The sequence below is a fragment of the Podospora pseudoanserina genome, chromosome 4 (genome assembly GCF_035222485.1).
Source record: "Podospora pseudoanserina strain CBS 124.78 chromosome 4, whole genome shotgun sequence".
Classification (NCBI taxonomy): domain Eukaryota; kingdom Fungi; phylum Ascomycota; class Sordariomycetes; order Sordariales; family Podosporaceae; genus Podospora; species Podospora pseudoanserina.
The window spans coordinates 636,100-653,337 of NC_085923.1; the positions used below are offsets into that span (position 1 = coordinate 636,100).

General features: G+C 51.7%; 4 protein-coding genes across 4 annotated transcripts; 3 read left to right on the plus strand and 1 right to left on the minus strand.

Annotated features, from left to right (window-relative positions):
- The first annotated feature begins 696 nt into the window (after window positions 1-696).
- Window positions 697-3,269, plus strand: QC764_401900 (uncharacterized protein). The gene is made up of 2 exons (XM_062946474.1): window positions 697-1,225; window positions 1,286-3,269. The coding sequence occupies exons 1-2, from the start codon at window positions 880-882 to the stop codon at window positions 3,175-3,177; spliced, it is 2,238 nt and encodes a 745-aa protein (XP_062800075.1). The 5' UTR covers window positions 697-879; the 3' UTR covers window positions 3,178-3,269.
- A 717-nt stretch (window positions 3,270-3,986) lies between these two features.
- QC764_401910 (uncharacterized protein) lies at window positions 3,987-7,313 on the plus strand. Its single transcript, XM_062946475.1, has 3 exons — window positions 3,987-4,251; window positions 4,322-5,397; window positions 5,454-7,313. Exons 2-3 carry the CDS (start codon window positions 4,744-4,746, stop codon window positions 7,119-7,121), a joined length of 2,322 nt encoding a protein of 773 aa, XP_062800076.1. The 5' UTR covers window positions 3,987-4,251; window positions 4,322-4,743; the 3' UTR covers window positions 7,122-7,313.
- A 491-nt stretch (window positions 7,314-7,804) lies between these two features.
- QC764_401915 (uncharacterized protein) lies at window positions 7,805-8,248 on the plus strand (the record flags this gene model as incomplete). The annotated part of the gene is made up of 1 exon (XM_062946476.1): window positions 7,805-8,248. One exon carries the CDS (start codon window positions 7,805-7,807, stop codon window positions 8,246-8,248), a length of 444 nt encoding a protein of 147 aa, XP_062800077.1.
- Window positions 8,249-11,331: 3,083 nt separating this feature from the next.
- On the minus strand, window positions 11,332-15,703 carry HET-E (Heterokaryon incompatibility NOD-like receptor E; the record flags this gene model as incomplete). Its single annotated transcript, XM_062946477.1, has 2 exons — window positions 11,332-13,371; window positions 13,421-15,703. The coding sequence occupies 2 exons, from the start codon at window positions 15,701-15,703 to the stop codon at window positions 11,332-11,334; spliced, it is 4,323 nt and encodes a 1,440-aa protein (XP_062800078.1).
- Between the last annotated feature and the right edge of the window lie 1,535 nt (window positions 15,704-17,238).

Below are 17,238 nucleotides of genomic sequence, written 5' to 3' on the forward strand. Positions count from 1 at the left end.
TGTTTCTGGGCATTTGGAACCCCAATAGCGAAGAATGGGACGATTGTTATGAATGAGTAGGAGATTGTAATGAGCAAAAACCAGGGAGGGCCGTCAAGCATTGTGGTTGTTGATTGGGTAGGGGTAGTTGATAAATGGTATTGTATTCCAAAAAGTTTTGGGGTTAGGAGATGAGGTTGGGGAAGCAATTGGGCTGTATTGTTTTTTGGATGGGATGTTCTCAAGAAGTACCTTTTTTCCATTGGGGGCCAGGCTTGAACACGTGCTAGGTGAAAAAGCCCAGAGCGATGGATATAAGAGAGGTGGTGTTGCTGAGGGAGGGTGGTCCGAGCGCTGATGCCCACCGAGCTGAATGCGCTGTCGGTCAGAGCAACACAGCCCTGTTGTGCCCAGCCGTGGGTATTAATGAGGCTCTAGAGCAAAACTGCCATCATACAGGTTCCAGTCAGTCGCCAAGGTGGGATCCATCATCCACGGTAGCGTTGTAGGGTTCATCCAGATGCGCCTGACTCGGTAGCGAAAGCCCAAGGGCGTAGACATCGCGAAGTATCCCGTCAACATTCGGTGATGCTGACATCCATATTGCACGCTTGGTAGGGCTCGATACCGAAATGGCAAAGACTTGACTTCCAAGATCCCGTGGCTGGTGTTTGTTTACAAAGCGATTGCTGAAGACGTGATAATCGACGAGGTAGCCCGATGAAGAAAAGGAAGATGTGTGGTTGAGCAAGGCGGCCCAAGCGCTGGTGCCTGAACACACTCAGGTCGGTTGAAGGGGCAGGACAGCAACACAGCCCCGTTTTCTGTTCTGCCATATTTGGCTCCCTGTTTATTTAGAGCCTCAACAGACACAACTTCTCTCATCAAATCATTGCCGTCATGTCACCAGTACCAGTCGGAAGCCTCTGTCAGTACTGCAAGGGCATCAATGTGGAAACTATCAGCCAACCTGGTGGACATGCACATGCCCATAGTCTGGCAGTTATTCAGCAGAGCGTCCAACAAGGCTGCGCGCTTTGTGGTTGGTTCGTAACACTCACTTGGAGCAGAGAAATCAACAACGAAATGCGCGAAGTTGAACCGCCTACTTCTGCAGGAAGACAGTCCACAGATCGCTTCCATGTGCGACCCGTTGGGCCCGGATATCTTGGTCAAAGTCACATTTGTTTGACCGACGAGACAGGGGAGTATCAAACCACAGGCCTCGAGGTGTGTCGTCTTGGGGGTATGTGTCTGACGACCATGTTGTTCTTGAATGGAAACACAGTGCTGACCACAGCTACAGGTGACTTAGCTCCTGATGACTGTCCAATTCCAGTCTGCAGAGCCCTGTCAGAAACTGCCTCACCAGAAACACAAGAAACAGCTCTGTCTTGGTTGAAGCAGTGTGAAGTCGAACATGACTGCAACAACTTGTCGATACCTGGGCCCAACAACACCTATGTTTTGCCCGGTCGATTGGTAGACCTGCGGTCGTTCACACCCACGACTCCGATCATACGATTGGTGGAAACTTTTGCTCTTCCTGGAAATATTACCAACACGCCTGGCTTCTACAGCACACTCAGCTACTGCTGGGGCATCTCTCCCTTCTACAACACCACATCAGCCAACCTCACCTCCTCACTCACCCAGATCCCCTTCAACATCCTTCCTCAAACCTTCAAGGACGCGTTTTTGATCACCACGCAACTTGGCACTCCCTTCATCTGGATCGACGCCCTCTGTATCATCCAAAACTCTCTGCATGACTGGGAGATTGAGTCGGCCAAGATGCCCTACATTTACTCCCTTTCCAGGTTCTGCATCGCTGCTGATGCCACTGCCGTCGCTGAAGGCGGCTGCTTCAACAGCCACAACCACTCCCCTCAGCATCCCCGTCGAAAGGAAGCCGCACCTCTGATTATCCCATCCATACTTGCATCTACCTCGCAAATCAGTCGTCTGTATATCTACCCCCGGCATCACCATTCCACCAACTCCCAAGCCCCCATTTCCGACGCCCCCATCTCCACCAGAGGTTGGTGCTTCCAAGAGCGATTCCTTTCCCCTAGAACACTCCATTACACCTCGGAGCAACTCTACTGGGAATGCCGCCAGGACTTCAAGTCTGAGGACCTCATCAACAATACCCAAGGCCAGCCATGGGGCACCATGCCGGGCGCGCTTGCCCAACTATACGACCCTACGTTTCGCCCCGAGCACGTCGTGAGAACGTGGTACAAGTCTATCGTGGCGCCTTACAGCCGGAGGAGTCTGATGAAAGAAACTGATCGACTCCCTGCCATTGGAGGGGTGGCCAGGGTGTACGCTCACCTGCTCTCCCAAGCGGAGAAGCGGATCAGGAACGCGGAGACACAAACCTGGGTTGAGGGGTGGGTGGAGCGTCTGAAGGTGAAGCAATATGATCTGGTCGAGAATAGCACGTACATTGCCGGGATATGGGGTCATCAAATTGGTCATGGGCTAAGCTGGAGGAGAAGGAAGGGGACAAAGAAACCTGTGGCAGGGCATGGGCGGAAGAGGACCAACACGTTTAGCTGGGTATCTGTTGATGGGCCGGTGGAGCATTTCTATGGATATATTGAGGCGACCAGGCTGGTGAAGTGGAATGTGCCGCTACTGAACCCTCTTGATCCCTTTGGTGGAGTGGGCGAGTGCGAGATCACGTTGGAGGGGAACGTTATCGAGGGGAAACTGGGGTATTATCATCATGGTGATGCTAATGCAGGAGAGTGGCGGGTGTTTGTTGATATACCACCGGACGGCGAGCTTGACCATGGGACAGTGGACATCGGTAGCGTGGACATTGACGAAGAAACAGATGAGTTGGCTGACGTCAAAGCTTCCAATGGGTTGGTAGTCCGGGATGTTTGGATCCTAGCAACCTCTATGCGCAACACACTAGACGTTTATGCTCTAGTTCTTGTACAAACTGTGGAAGACGATGGCAAGGTCAGATACCAGAGGTTGGGACTTTTGTGGATCAAGTCTCCGGGCCGGATGCCAGTGGCTGGCCGAGCTCCGAGACATACATATAGAGGGGTGACTTGCCGGAATACCTGTCCGCTGTGCTCTTCCATGGTCGACTCTCACGGGAAAGAGTTTCACTACAAGACGCTGGCGTTGTTGCAAATGAACCGTGACGAGGCTTTTCAGCAGATTGTCATTGTGTAGAATACTACCGCGCATAGACAAAACTAAAGTGGTCGAGAGCCGTATTGACTATCTTGTTCCTGGGTCATCTCATCCGACTCAGATTGCCTCCATGTAGCTTGTCAGGAAGAAAAGGTGACAGTCACTTGGGCATAGCCTGACAAGGAGCACTCATACAGTTGTATCCAGCTTCCAAGCTGTGAACGCGATATGCAAAAAGATGCGAACAGAAGACAAGGCTACCTAGATGCAATGCAACCCACCTTTTGACAAAGATACCCAACTCGGACTTTTTCGCGTTCGGTCCGAGTGGCTGGAGCTGTCCTGTAATGCTACCAGACCCAGGTTCCGGAGTTCTTTATTCTGAATACTCAAGCCTGATATAGCTTCATTAGACAAACCTGTTGATCAGTTCAGTTGAGCGTTGCCATGATTTCCTTTTCCATGCAGTGTTGGGCGTAATCTGGCTTATCCTGCACCATTTTCAAGGCCGCGAAGTCCTCCTCATGTATATGCACACCTCAGCAGCGGTTTTCTTCCAGGGGCTGAGCCAATGAACAACCACGCAATTTCCAAGCTCGGGTTAGTCCACCCATTACTCCCACCTCACCAATTTTTTGGATGTCTGTGACCAGAAGAATATGGCAGAGTTCTCCACAAATCATTGGATATTTGGCGATCTTTGTGACCTCTTGGCGAAAACACAGTCATTCGTGGCTGGCTGAAATGGATAACAAGAAGGTCGGGTATTTGAACGTGCGTCTCGGGCTCAAAACCTGAACCGACTGAGCGCGAAATGCGTGATGAACCACCTACCTACTGAAGCGAGGAAGAGAATGTGGACTTGAACGCCCAACCACAGCCCCACCATCCATCCTACCTTACCTACTCATCCCATATGTGGAACAAAGAACCCATTGCAGTAAAGCGTTAATTGAAGTCTTATGAAAGAAAATCAGACTGTTCAAACAACATGAAGTGTAGGTAGGAAAGTCGTCACATATACACCGAGCACTGGGGAAGGCCGTAGGCCTTCGGGGTTCTCCGCAGGGCGCAGCATTACCCAGAAATCTATATCCCTTTTCATTCCACGTTGTGAGCCGCTAAGATGAGCTCTTCGTGCACATAATATTGGTGAGACCTGGACAGCTGAACCGCGCTCTAGTGAGCTCGGCAGGGCCTAGACCAAGGGGACCAACCCCACTTTTCCAGACCATGTATCAATATTTTGTTATCCACTGGATGAAGGCCACGCTCGACAGAAGTTCCGTTATCCGTTGAGGCCCAACGAGTGTCCTTTGACACCTCGGAATTTTCATGATCAAATTGGATTCCATAACAAGTTGGAGATTGTCCGCTGTACGGTTCGGTTTCAGATTGATAGGTATCTTTGATGGCCGGAAGCAGTACCTCGGTAGGTACTTAAGGTGTTAATACCCCGTGTTCTCTTTCTGGGTTTCTCCCTCTCTCCAAGGTAGCATGGCCTGCCTATTTCTGCCTCATGAATCACCTTGAGTATACATTCCAAGCACAGAATCACCTTCACAGAATTCCCCTCACATACCCAATATCCAGTATTCAGCCGCCATGTCCCAACACTCTCATCCGCCCTCGACCAGCTCCTGGCACCGAAGCGTTGACGAGCGCCTCTGTCTCATTGCAGACGGGCTTTCCGATTACGATGACACCCCGAGAAACAGTCTCCCTACCAAAGATAGTACCCCTCTTGGACAGAAGCTTCCCGGTCTTGGCCTCCTCCTCAGAGACTATCTTGACCCAGACGTCACTGTTAAGTCAACAGACTTCCACAAGCGGCTGCTTTGTGTCTTTCGCGAATCCAAGTACGACTCTGCCTACGAGAAATGCTTGGAGCGACTGAATGCGGATGAAAGAGACCGCGTGGAAAAGTTCGTCGCGGATGACAAGCCTCTTGAAGAGGTGTCGGATGGTTTCGACATGAGCGTCAGTCTGGGTGTTCGTGAGCACCTTCAAGACCTTACGGGAGTCTCTGGCTTCCACGTTTCGTCCAGTGGAGTTCAAGCAGTGCGGTTTCCTGCAGCCACTGGGGCCAACGACAGCGAGAGCGTTCATCTAGAAGCCCGTTCGTTTACTCCAGTGGACGTTGATGGCCTTACTGGAGACGACACTCTCGATGCTTTACACAAGAACGGCCGCCTCCACAACTTTATCCGGAAACTCAAGGATATGTTCTCTGGTCACAAAAAGGAGAGCAACGTCATAGTAGGCCTGCCTCTATCACCTTGACAGAGATACACAAGGCTAACCATCGGTTCCAGGTCTACGAAAACGTGCCCTTCAAAAACTGGGGCATGGTCGTCGACTACATACCCCACTACACCTGCATCCCCTCCTCTGTCGCCGGTGTCCAGCACATTGTCAGATTTGCACGCGATCACGACATGTCTGTCCGCTGTGCGGGCTTCCGCCACTCCTGGGCGCCCATCTTTGGCCGCCAGGGGCAAATCACCATCTCTCTTCTCTCCCTGGCGGAGGCTACCAGAATTCCTAATTTCACCGCCATGTCCAAAGCCCTGCCGGAGTGGCTGTTTCGCAAGACCGAGCTGCAAACGCTGGAAGTAGTCTCTGGCACGCCACGAGTCAAAGGCAATGTGCTTGTCAGAATTGGCGCCAGCGCGACAAATGAGCAGCTGAGGCGGTGGTGCATCGAGAATAATAAGTACTCGTACCCGCTTAATGTGATTATGGTGGAGATGACGGTCGGGGGGACGAATGCACCTATTTGTCACGGGGCTGGGAGAAGACATCAGACTTTGAGTGACCTGGTCAGGAAGGTGGAATACGTCGACTGCAACGGGAAGCTTCAAACTGTCGATGACCCGAGACTTCTCCGGGCGGCGGCGGGGTGCTTTGGTCTCATGGGTGTCGTAACCCATCTCACGCTGGAGTTTGAACCCATGAGCTACGCGCTGATGAAGCCGGAGAAGATCCCTGTTTTGAGGGCTGTTCCTCCGCCGGATGATATGGCTATGGATAAGATTCCCCCTGCTTTGAGACTGCCGAACTGGGCGCCGGAGCAGAGGGCGGCCGACATCAAGAGGTTTGAAGAGCTGGCGACGAATGGGTTCTACTCGGAGTGGTTCTGGTTTCCGTACTCGGATTTGTGCTGGGTTAACTGCTGGGATGCGACTGCTGATCCATCCGGAACTGAGGATTACCCCTCGAATGCGCAGACGTTCTTCATGTTCATCAGCCAGTTCACGATGAATGTGTTGCAAAATGCAAAGATATTGAACGAGCTGGTCGAGAAGTTGCATATGGACGAGGCAGCGGTGACGCTCATCTCCAAAGCGGCAATGTTTACTCTTCCGGCTTGGGACGAGCCGGTCAAGACCTACCTGCCGGATGCGTTGCACTTCCAGAGAGGGATTCAGAACGTCAGAGTGTTGGATGTGGAGGTTGAGATTCCGCTTCAACCATCGGAAACTGATCCCTCGAAGCCTGACTATGCGGTTGTAAGAAGGGCGTGGTGGGATGCTATTTTGACCTGTTATGCCCACAGCAGTAAGGGGTGCCCGCAGAGGATGCCGCTCGAAATGAGGATCATGGGGGGCAGTGATATCGTCATGGCCCCTCAGAAGGGGAACAAGCTGGGAACGTGTGCCATTGAGGTGCTGACGCTGGAGGCGGCGAAGAATTTCTGGGTGCCCTATGCGGAAGAGGTGGTTGGGAAGTGGTTGTCCTACTGTGATAGGGGAGGGAAGAAGATCAACACGAGACCTCACTGGGCAAAGCAGTGGGATGTGATCAATGTTGACGGGAAGCCCTGGGTGGAGAAGATGAAGGCAGAGGATTACAGGTTGGAAAAGGAGGAGTTTAAGGAGCTGTTGGCTGAGATTGGAAGGAAGCATGGCTGGTCATTGCAGGACTTGAAGAGGAGGTTTTCGAACGAATTTTTTGATGCCTTTTACTTTGATAACATTTAGAACTGGGGAGATGAAGACGCATGCAATGGAGGGTTATTCATTTTCTTTGAAGGGCTGTCGCCCCTCATCGTTCACCCCTTGCATTCTAGACTCATTCGCACGCCCATCATCATGAAAGGTCCAGCAGAGCTCAAGTGAAGGGGTTGGAAGATGGTCCAGTTTCCCTTCCATTAGCGCCTCGAGATCTCAGGCAATAAAAATGCAAAACAAGTGTACGAAAGATGATGATCAGGTTACTGCTAGCTGAGCCCTGCCTTCACTATGCTGGCGGATTGGTTGACTCGTACAATCCTAGTATGTCGTGAGGCATGATTGTGGTGGAAGCATGAAGCCGACGTCAGCACGATGGCGAATCGGGCAGTTGTAAACAGGCTAGAGGCCAAGGTGGGCATTCTTGCCATTTATCATCTCAGAATAGAGTGGGATCGCGTTGAAGGTCCCTGAGCTGACATGATTACTAAAGTAAGAGCTAGCTATGATCGTCTTACACATCATCAAACCTCCGGCGAAGATCCAGTTTCTGTGAAGAGACCTGAATGGTCTTGAATGGAATGATAAAACTATCGAGAAAGGTATATATACCTTTCCCCTCGCTCACTTTCCCTCCCATTTTTTGTCACCCTCAACCCATCAAACATCATCCTCTTGTCAAGTTCTGGCCGCAGCACGCGTAGTACTTGAGAATGGTCTCCTTCACCACCCTCTTCTCCGCCAGCCTTGGTCTCATTGCTCTTGCCAACCCCGTTGCCGCCCTCTGCAAGCCCGCTATCGGCATCCAGGTCTTCAGGGACGACTGGGCTTACACCATCCCCTGCGGCAGAAACGATTGTAACGCCCCCGAAACCACCATCACCATCTACCACAATGACCGCACGACCACCAGCAAGACATTCCCTGGTTCGATATCCTTTGGCTTCAAGGAGTCCCCCCAGGCCCAAGTGTACGAGTGGGACTTTTACGGCAAATACCGCGATGACCCCGGCCTGGGATTCCACGTTTATGGCACCAGATGTCCAACCTTGCCTAGCAACCAGGGCTTTGGATGCTTCGAACAGGCTTTGAAGATCGAGAGAGGATACCTTCCCAAGGCTACCTGGGCCAAGTTCAAGTGTGGCACGACCTGGTAATCGCACGCGAGGATGCCGAATGGGGTGGCAATGGATGCAAGCATCCTCTTGATCGAGATGATTCTCGGCATTACGATCCTGGGGGCAGGGATATCAGCAACAATCCGGTCTTACTTCAGGAAAGATATCGGGGTCATTGTTTACTTTGGGGATGGCTTTCAGGGGCTCAGGGGTTCAAACATCTTGTGCGCGCCGACCTGTCATGATCAATCATACATAGATACAACTCAAATCGGACTACACTGTCTAGAAACTTCCTTTCTACCCCGTAATTTTGGCCTCACTGAAGGGCGCTGGAGGTGACCTACCCTCTGCTGCCATTAAACAAGTCATCCTAACCTCTTCAGAATTCGTCATCATGGATTCCCATCACGCGTCCGCGTCTCGTATCCGCCATCCGGTCCAAGTTTTTCCCATCCCTGTCACGTCACAATCGTTAGCGCCTCATGAGCATTGCTCCCCTGCCTCCATCACCAAATCTCATTGGGCGCCCCACGAATTCTCGGTGGCTTGGCTCGCCCATTCGTCCCGACTCGACTCGATCAGGTTTCATTTGCTCGACTACCGTTGCGATCCCTTTCACGACAGTCAACACCATGATGGCTTTTTTTTGTTGCATGAATCCCACCTTCTTCGCGCCCTTCCATGATCGCCACTAACCGCTCACTCATTGCTGTTCGTTACCAGCCCATCGGGACACCATTCGTACTTTCTTTCCCCCTGGTTTGCTCTAGAGAATGCCGACCTGGCCGTGGGCGCAAAGATGGCGTGGACAGAACGGGGTGTTGCGCTCTTTGCGTGTGCCACTACCATGGTCGTACTAGCTGCCACAGCCGTCGTCCTTCGCTTCATCTCACGCGGCTATGTCCTTCGTAGGCTAGGCTTAACAGACTGTTGTATCCTTATCACGTTACTCTTCTCCATCGCCAACACCGTCGGCGTTGCTATGCGTTGGTCCACCCTGTTTTTTTTTCTCAGCACCAATCCTGACGCGTTCCAGACATCACCTACGGACTCGGTCGTCACCGAACAACCATCACCCGAGACCAAATCGAGGGCTACCGCTTCGTAAGACCCCCCTTTTCTCCACCATCAATCTCAAGCTTCCCGCTAACCCCCTAAGTGGATGTACATCAACATCATCATCGGTGGAACAAGCCTCATCCTCACCAAAATCTCCATCCTCCTCCTCTTCCTCGACGTCTTCGTCATCGCCACAGCACGAAAAGTGACGTACTTTTTTCTTACACTTGTCATATGCTACGGCATCTACCTACTAACCTCCAACATCCTCTTCTGCATCCCCATCCACTCATTCTGGGAACTAGCCGCTTCGAAAGAGAGATGTCTCCCCTCAGACGCGAAATACTACGCCGACGCGGCGGTGAATATCGCGCTTGACTTTTCGATATTTTGCATCCCTATCCCTGTGGTTAGGGGGATGACTACCCTGCCGTGGAGGGAGAAGTTGTGGTTGTATTTGGTTTTTGCCCTGGGGTTTTTGTAAGTCTTACCGGGGGGTTGAACTGGGCGAGGTGGTTTGCTGACTGTTATGCAGTGTCTGCATTGTCTCTTGCATCCGCCTTCATTTTCTGTGGTATGACACCGAGTCACCGGACAAACCATTCGAGGGAACTCACATGGCGTATTGGTCTACCATTGAGATGAATGTGGCGATTATTCTAGCTTGTACACCCACGCTCAAGCCGTTGATGAGCAGGGTTTGTCCGTGGGTGTTGGGCTCGGCTGCGGTGCCGGATGGGACGTCTCAGATTCCTACGCTGCGTTGTGGGAGGGGGAGTCTGGGGGGTGGTTCCCTGAGCTGAGGTAATTTGGGGGGAGGGATCCGGAGATGAGGATGGCGTCATGAGACTTTTTGTATTCATATTTTATTGCTGCTGCGAGGGTACGGGATTGAAAGGCTGCATGATTGTTAAAGTATGTGGGGAACAAAACGACTTGAAATGGGACGGACATGGGCATGGGCATAGGGAATCTGAGATTGATGCAATGGGATGTAGGATTTGGACTGGGATTATATGAATTTTGCATGTTCGAACTAGATGTCTACAGGTAAGTAGGTTTTGAAAGTTGATAGAACTACATGTACTCGCTGGCGGTGGAGAACATCCAGACTATCATTTCGAGGGAAATCCAATGCTGATTCTGGAAGGCATACTGCCAAAACCTAAGGAAGATTTCTCTCCCATTTTTACATTTACTCCCCCCCATCTTCCAGTGGCCTCAGGCGCATAATCGCCAACAGAAAATAAAACTTGAAAATAAAACGGGGCGGCAAAATAAATTTCGGGATCCAAGTGCCAATGAGGCATACATGGAGAATGCATTCCCGAGAGGCGTGATAGTCAACTGCCCAATTCTACTCTTTTATGACTGGATAGGTACTAACTTTGCCAGCTTGTTTTCATGATCGTACTATGCTACCTCAAATCACGCCTTTGCCGAAGATTCGGCTGAGTTTATTGATCCCGGCGGCACAGCGGAACCCCTCGACCTCGCCTCACCGCGTATTGGATAAATATAAAGTTGTTTACGCCCTCAAGCCCAGTCACAGATCCCAGATCCTCGAACCGTTGCCTCTCTAGACTCATCGACTCCTTATGCATTTTATAAGACGGTGACACTTGCTGCGCGGCAACGAAGACCCCACACCCAAAAGGGTTACTAAGGGAACACTAGTAAGATCTTATACGGACCAATTATATCCCTACCATAGTTGAACACCTCAAAGAGCGCAGGACCTCGGTTTATCACTAACCCACTAGTTCCAAATCTCTGTGGTAAGCTAGCTGGAGCGCGTGATAATGCTACGCCTCCTTCGAACTACTGCTGGGCCCAATTCCTATTGCCATAAGCTTATTTTACATTATTAACTAACCTGTCGTTTTGGAAGAAGCTGCATACCATGATATTGCTACCTAAACGGGGAAATATATATTGTCTTGATATAAGATTGAAAATACAAGAATTATTGGGTCTACAAATATATTCCGTTCTCTACACCCCTTTAGTAGTAAATAAAACAAAAGAAATGTAGGAGAAACAAAATAAAGGTCGAAATATTAAATATCTCGAGAAAATAAAAATATTATAACACGTCCTAAATAACAGCCAAGAAACATTTTGCGTCCTTGTATAGCAAAAGCGCTTGCATGATATTCTGGTGGTAACCATAACACGTTCTGGTTATTACAAATAATCCAGCGGTAATCTTGTCCTAAACCATACGAATAACATACCGGACTACTAAGCTGATTTGGACTTTCCATAGTAGCCGTAGCTATTTGGATACGCCCGATATTCGTATTGATGTAAGCGTTAGTATGGTCGAACGATAGATAGGTAGCAGCTAAATCAACATTTATCGTCTGTGTGCAGGTTCCCGATGCCGCATTCCAGATCTTGATAGTCTTGTCGTCCGAGCCCGATGCCACGCGCTGGCCGTCCGGCGAGAATGCGACCGACCGGACCCGGTCGCCATGGCCCTTTAACGTCTGTGTACAGGTCCCCGATGCCGTATCCCAGATCTTAATGGTGTTGTCGCTCGAGCCCGATGCCACTCGCTGGCCGTCCGGCGAGAACACGACCGACCGGACCCAGTGGCCATGGCCCTCTAATGTCTGTGTACAGGTCCCCGATACCGCATCCCAGATCTTGATGATCTTGTCGCTCGAGCCCGATGCCACTCGCTGGCCGTCCGGCGAGAACGCGACCGACTGGATACTGCCGTCATGGCCCTCTAATGTCTGTGTACAGGTCCCCGATACCGCATCCCAGATCTTGATGGTCTTGTCGTCCGAGCCCGATGCCACACGCTGGCCGTCCGGCGAGAACATGACCGACTGGACCCAGTGGACATGGCCCTCTAACGTCTGTGTGCAGGTCCCCGATACCGCATCCCAGATCTTGATGGTCGTGTCGTTCGAGCCCGATGCCACTCGCTGGCCGTCCGGCGAGAACGCGACCGACTGGACCAAGTCGCCATGGCCCTTTAACGTCTGTGTACAGGTCCCCGATACCGCATCCCAGATCTTGATGGTGTGGTCGCTCGAGCCCGATGCCACGCGCTGGTCATCCGGCGAGAACATGACCGAGTGGACCCAGTTGCCATGGCCCTCTAACGTCTGTGTGCAGGTCCCCGATGCCGCATCCCAGATCTTGATGGTCTTGTCGTCCGAGCCCGATGCCACGCGCTGGCCGTCCGGCGAGAACGCGACCGACTGGACCCAGTGGCCATGGCCCTCTAACGTCTGTGTGCAGGTCCCCGATGCCGCATCCCAGATCTTGATGGTGTGGTCGCTCGAGCCCGATGCCACGCGCTGGCCATCCGGCGAGAACATGACCGACTGGACCCAGCCGCCATGGCCCTCGAACGTCTGTGTACAGGTCCCCGATACCGCATCCCAGATCTTGATGGTGTTGTCGTCCGAGCCCGATGCCACGCGCTGGCCGTCCGGCGAGAACGTAACCGAGAAGACCCAGCTGCCATGGCCCTCTAACGTCTGTGTGCAGGCCCCCGATGCCGCATCCCAGATCTTGATGGTGTGGTCGCTCGAGCCCGATGCCACGCGCTGGCCGTCCGGCGAGAACACGACCGACTGGACCCAGTGGCCATGGCCCTCTAACGTCTGTGTACAGGTCCCCGATACCGCATCCCAGATCTTGATGGTGTTGTCGTCCGAGCCCGATGCCACGCGCTGGCCGTCCGGCGAGAACGCGACCGACCGGACCCAGTGGCCATGGCCCTCTAACGTCTGTGTACAGGTCCCCGATACCGCATCCCAGATCTTGATGGTGTTGTCGCTCGAGCCCGATGCCACTCGCTGGCCGTCCGGCGAGAACACGACTGACCAGACCCGGTCGCCATGGCCCTCTAACGTCTGTGTACAGGCATTCCATTCCGCTTCTACAACTGATATTGTGCTAATCCAGCCAGGCTCTTCCTTCTTGAAGAATTTCTTTATGATACTGTTAGTCGGTGCGAATACAAGGGCTGATGTGTATGCTTGAAGAGGGGCTTTCTCAATTATCATCCTGTAGGACAGCGCAAACCGATATGCATCCCGGACGATAGCTATTAACCTCCCTCGAATGGTATGTCCCTATACTACTGTTAGACCAGCTTATAGCATTTAGTGGTCTCATACTTACCAATAAGCTCTCTAACTGTCGTATGGCATTGATGCCCTCTGGTAAAGCTCGGAGTAGACTAAGAGCTTCAAGCCAGTAAAGATACTTCGTTGTAAGGAATCTGTGGATATCCCCATCATCTTGTAGAAGATGGACCCATTTTGAGCTTGTGCTAGAGACCAAATCACGTAAATGGTCAATCCAGTAGATGCATGAATATCGTACCGTTGCTAGCGGGTCCGGGTCTGGCACTCGGACGTTGTCAATCAAGAATCCCGGTGCATTTAAGCAGTATATGTCTCGTCGCAGCTTCTGAGACATAACATTCAGTGACCTCCAGAAGATGATATAGCTCACATCCTCTATCCCAGTAGGGAAAACCAGCTTGAAAGCTTCTTGAGAAGCTTTGTTGGAGGCTTTGTCCGAAGCCGTGCCGAAGAGAAAGTCCTTGGCCGATTGGTGGACGAAATAGATCGTTCGTTCTCGGATGATCAAGAACGAGCCGCAAATCTTAACAATCTCTTCCAAGGACTCCGGATCATCGGAAACGTCATCCGGCATCTCAATAAGAGAGGCAAGTTCATCAAGGCGGATAGGTCGGCGAACGGCTGCGGCGACGGCAAGAATCTGCTTGCAAAGCTCTGCATCCTCGGAATGGCCAATCTGCTCTAGCATCCGCGCATATAAAGAGTCTAGTCCGCGCGGAAATGTCTGTAACTTTGCTAATATATGCCGCTTCTTAACCTTCGGATCCGCGAGCGCCTGGCAGACCAACGCCACCCACAGAAACGTGCCATTTGCGTTGGAGTGTAAGTAATCCTGAATCTTGCCTATCATGTTGGCATCGTGTTTCGTTTTCGGTGCCAGTTGATCTATCCTGTTTTGGATAAATGCGTTGACAGCAGTAGAGATACATTCGGCGTTGAGCTCGAGGCTTAGCCTCGCTTTCTGCGTAGCTGTTTCCAATTGCTCTTCGATATCTGGCCAATTGCGACTCGAGATGATCCACTTGATTGGGGAGGATGTGCATGAGGTCCGGGTGATCAGCTCGAGAAGCTGCGGCAAGTCTGTCACGCATTCATCAAGCGCGTCGATGATCAAATATGTCATTCTCAAGCCGGGATCTTCTAGAATGCTAGTAAAGATCTCACACAGGACAATCCATACGTTAGGATCCTCAAACATCTTTTTTCCTGCATGATCATAAGGTCGTCGTACGTGTGAGATGAGTGCTGGTTGTTGGCTGACAAGAAGGTAGATTAAACCGCGGAGGACGGCAGTGGCATTATTAATGCGCGAGTCGGTGGCTTGGCAAAAGAAGAAGGATAGAAGGCCAGGTGGTGTAGACTTTTTTAATTCGTCGATGATGCCGCAGAGCAACATAGTCTTGCCTTTGCCGGGGTCGCCTTTGATCCAGAGCAGCCGTTGATCGTCACCGTCGTGCCATTGTTGGAATTGGACGTTGCTGAGAACCCAACAGTAGGAGTCTTTCAGGAGGCCGCCCTTGGCAGCTTCGATCCGCTTCTTATCGTGGCGAGGGTCGGTGACACGCAGGTCGGCCAGACAGCCGTCATCCTTCCCAATCTTCTCTCGCAACCGCTCAAGGGCCTTCTCTTTTCCTTCACCGTAGATAAGAGGCAGATGGACGTCGAAGATACCGAAAAGCGAGTATGCCATGTCTTCTTCACGTGTTGTATTGCGTTGCTTCATCCATGCCATTCGGTCATGGACACTGAAATCAGACAAAGGACTACCTCGGAGGGCCTCGAGGGGAATTCCCGTTACGTTGTGGATCATTCCCTCTAGAGAGTTCCTGTCTCCGATACGCGCCTTCTCCCTTGAAAAGAACTCGACTGATGTCGGGGCAATAAGCTCTTGGAGGGTCCATCCTCGAGTAAACCAGTTGCATTTCTGAAAAGCCAATTTCCAACTAGGATCGCCGTCGGCGTGTCGCTCGTATGTTGAGACGTCTGTAAGATAGACATAGCACTTAGCCGCATCGCGATACCACCTGAACATAGAGTTGATCGCCTCCTGAAGCTCAGTGCTGTTGGACTTATCGATACAGCATGTGTCTACCCAGAAGAATTTCAGCCCGTCACGCCAAGCTTGATCTGCGCAAAACCGGATCTTGTTGTAGCCGAGTTTGCTTACGGCTCTGCCGTCCTTTAAATCTTTGTAGCTGACTTCCTCCTCATCGGGCCCCCATGTGTGTGAAAGAATCGCATATGGTGGAATCTTGTCGCTGGGCAGGTCCTTCGTCAGGCGGATCTCGCCGGCATCATCACGTTCCAGGAGACGCATGGTTCGGGACCGCCGAGGCTCGGCCGGAAAGGTGAAAGGGCAGAGCGGTAGGTGCGATAGATAGACGAGGATAATTGCGATCTGCGGGAATAAAATAATTAGAAACTGAAGTAAATAGCGCGCCGCCATTGTCTGGTGTTGAATTTATCTTACTGGGTAGTTATAGTGTATGAGGAAGACCCTTTGTAATGTGTTTAAGAACTATCGCGGGCTTCGACTGATCGTGATGAGGGGCGCGCAAGGGTAGAGTAGGAGAACGCAAGCTGTTCAGAGATCCAGCTGCTGTTCGAGAGAGACACGGGACGGTTGACCATGGTATTGCGAGTCTCGGTGGGCTCGAAGCTTTGAAGTGATTGATGTTGCTATCGTAATCGGCGTTGGGCTTCTTCGACCCCTCATGTTGGGCGTTGATGGATTGGCAGCTAGGCAGCGCACGCAAAAACACGGGACGTTCCGAACCAATCAGAACTAATTATCTTGTGAAGGTAACTCGTTGAGACAGCACCTTGCCGTGCACTGGTTTGGCTACACCCTTTTACAACCCAGACTAACCTTTAGAGAATCACTCTTAGAGAGACTGGGCTCTGGAACCGCCACAATCTTGCAAGTACTACGAAGTACTAATACCCTTCAATTTATTTAGCTGCACCGAACCAATTGTCAGAAGTAGCCTTCAACCGAGTATCCCTTTCAGAGGTTCTGTACAGGGGTTCGTCACACGTTACATACTCACTTCAACTCTGTCACGGATAAGTTAAAGGCGCTAAGTTAACGCCATGGCCGGGAACGTCAATACTCAGGGGGGAACTTCGACCCAACCCACCATCGACCAGCTTCTCGCTCGTATCCTAGAGCTTGAGGATAAGTCACGCCTTTCCCACGATACCCTCACGCAGGAGAACGCTATGCTCCACCAGGAGATTGGTACTTTGCGCAAGGAAGGGGAGCGTGCTAAGCTCGAGGCACCCGACCGTTATGAAGGTGCAAAGGGAGAGCTGGGAGGATTTTTGATCCAACTCAAGGCATACTTTTGGTACTACCCTTCCCGCTTTCCAGACGAGGAATCCAAGGTTGTGTACGCTGCGTCCAGGCTCAAGGACAAAGCACTCACCTGGTTCGAGCCGATCTTGGGAGACTACTTCGACAATAAGCACGACGAGAAAAAGGATGTCACCAAAAAATGCTTCAAGTCATACAAAGGCTTTGAGGAGAAGATCAAGGAGGTGTTTGGAGAGTACGACGAGGGCAGGCGTGCCCAGGAGCGACTGGCCAAGTACCTCATTCAGTGAGCCGAAGAGGAGTGAGCCGAAGAGGAGGAAAGGATAAGGCCCGGAAGAGCCGTGAGGTTGGTGGGTGGATAGCATAAGGTTTAATTGATCGTAACACGAAACATCACACTGGCAGTGTCATCCTCGTTGTTGCTGTGACGACCCCGGGTGAGCACGCCTCGCTCCGCCGCCGAGCCCACTCCGCTACTCCGTGACCGTGTCTCCCTCTACGTACATCATTCCCGCGAGCCGTTTACTGAAGCCAGG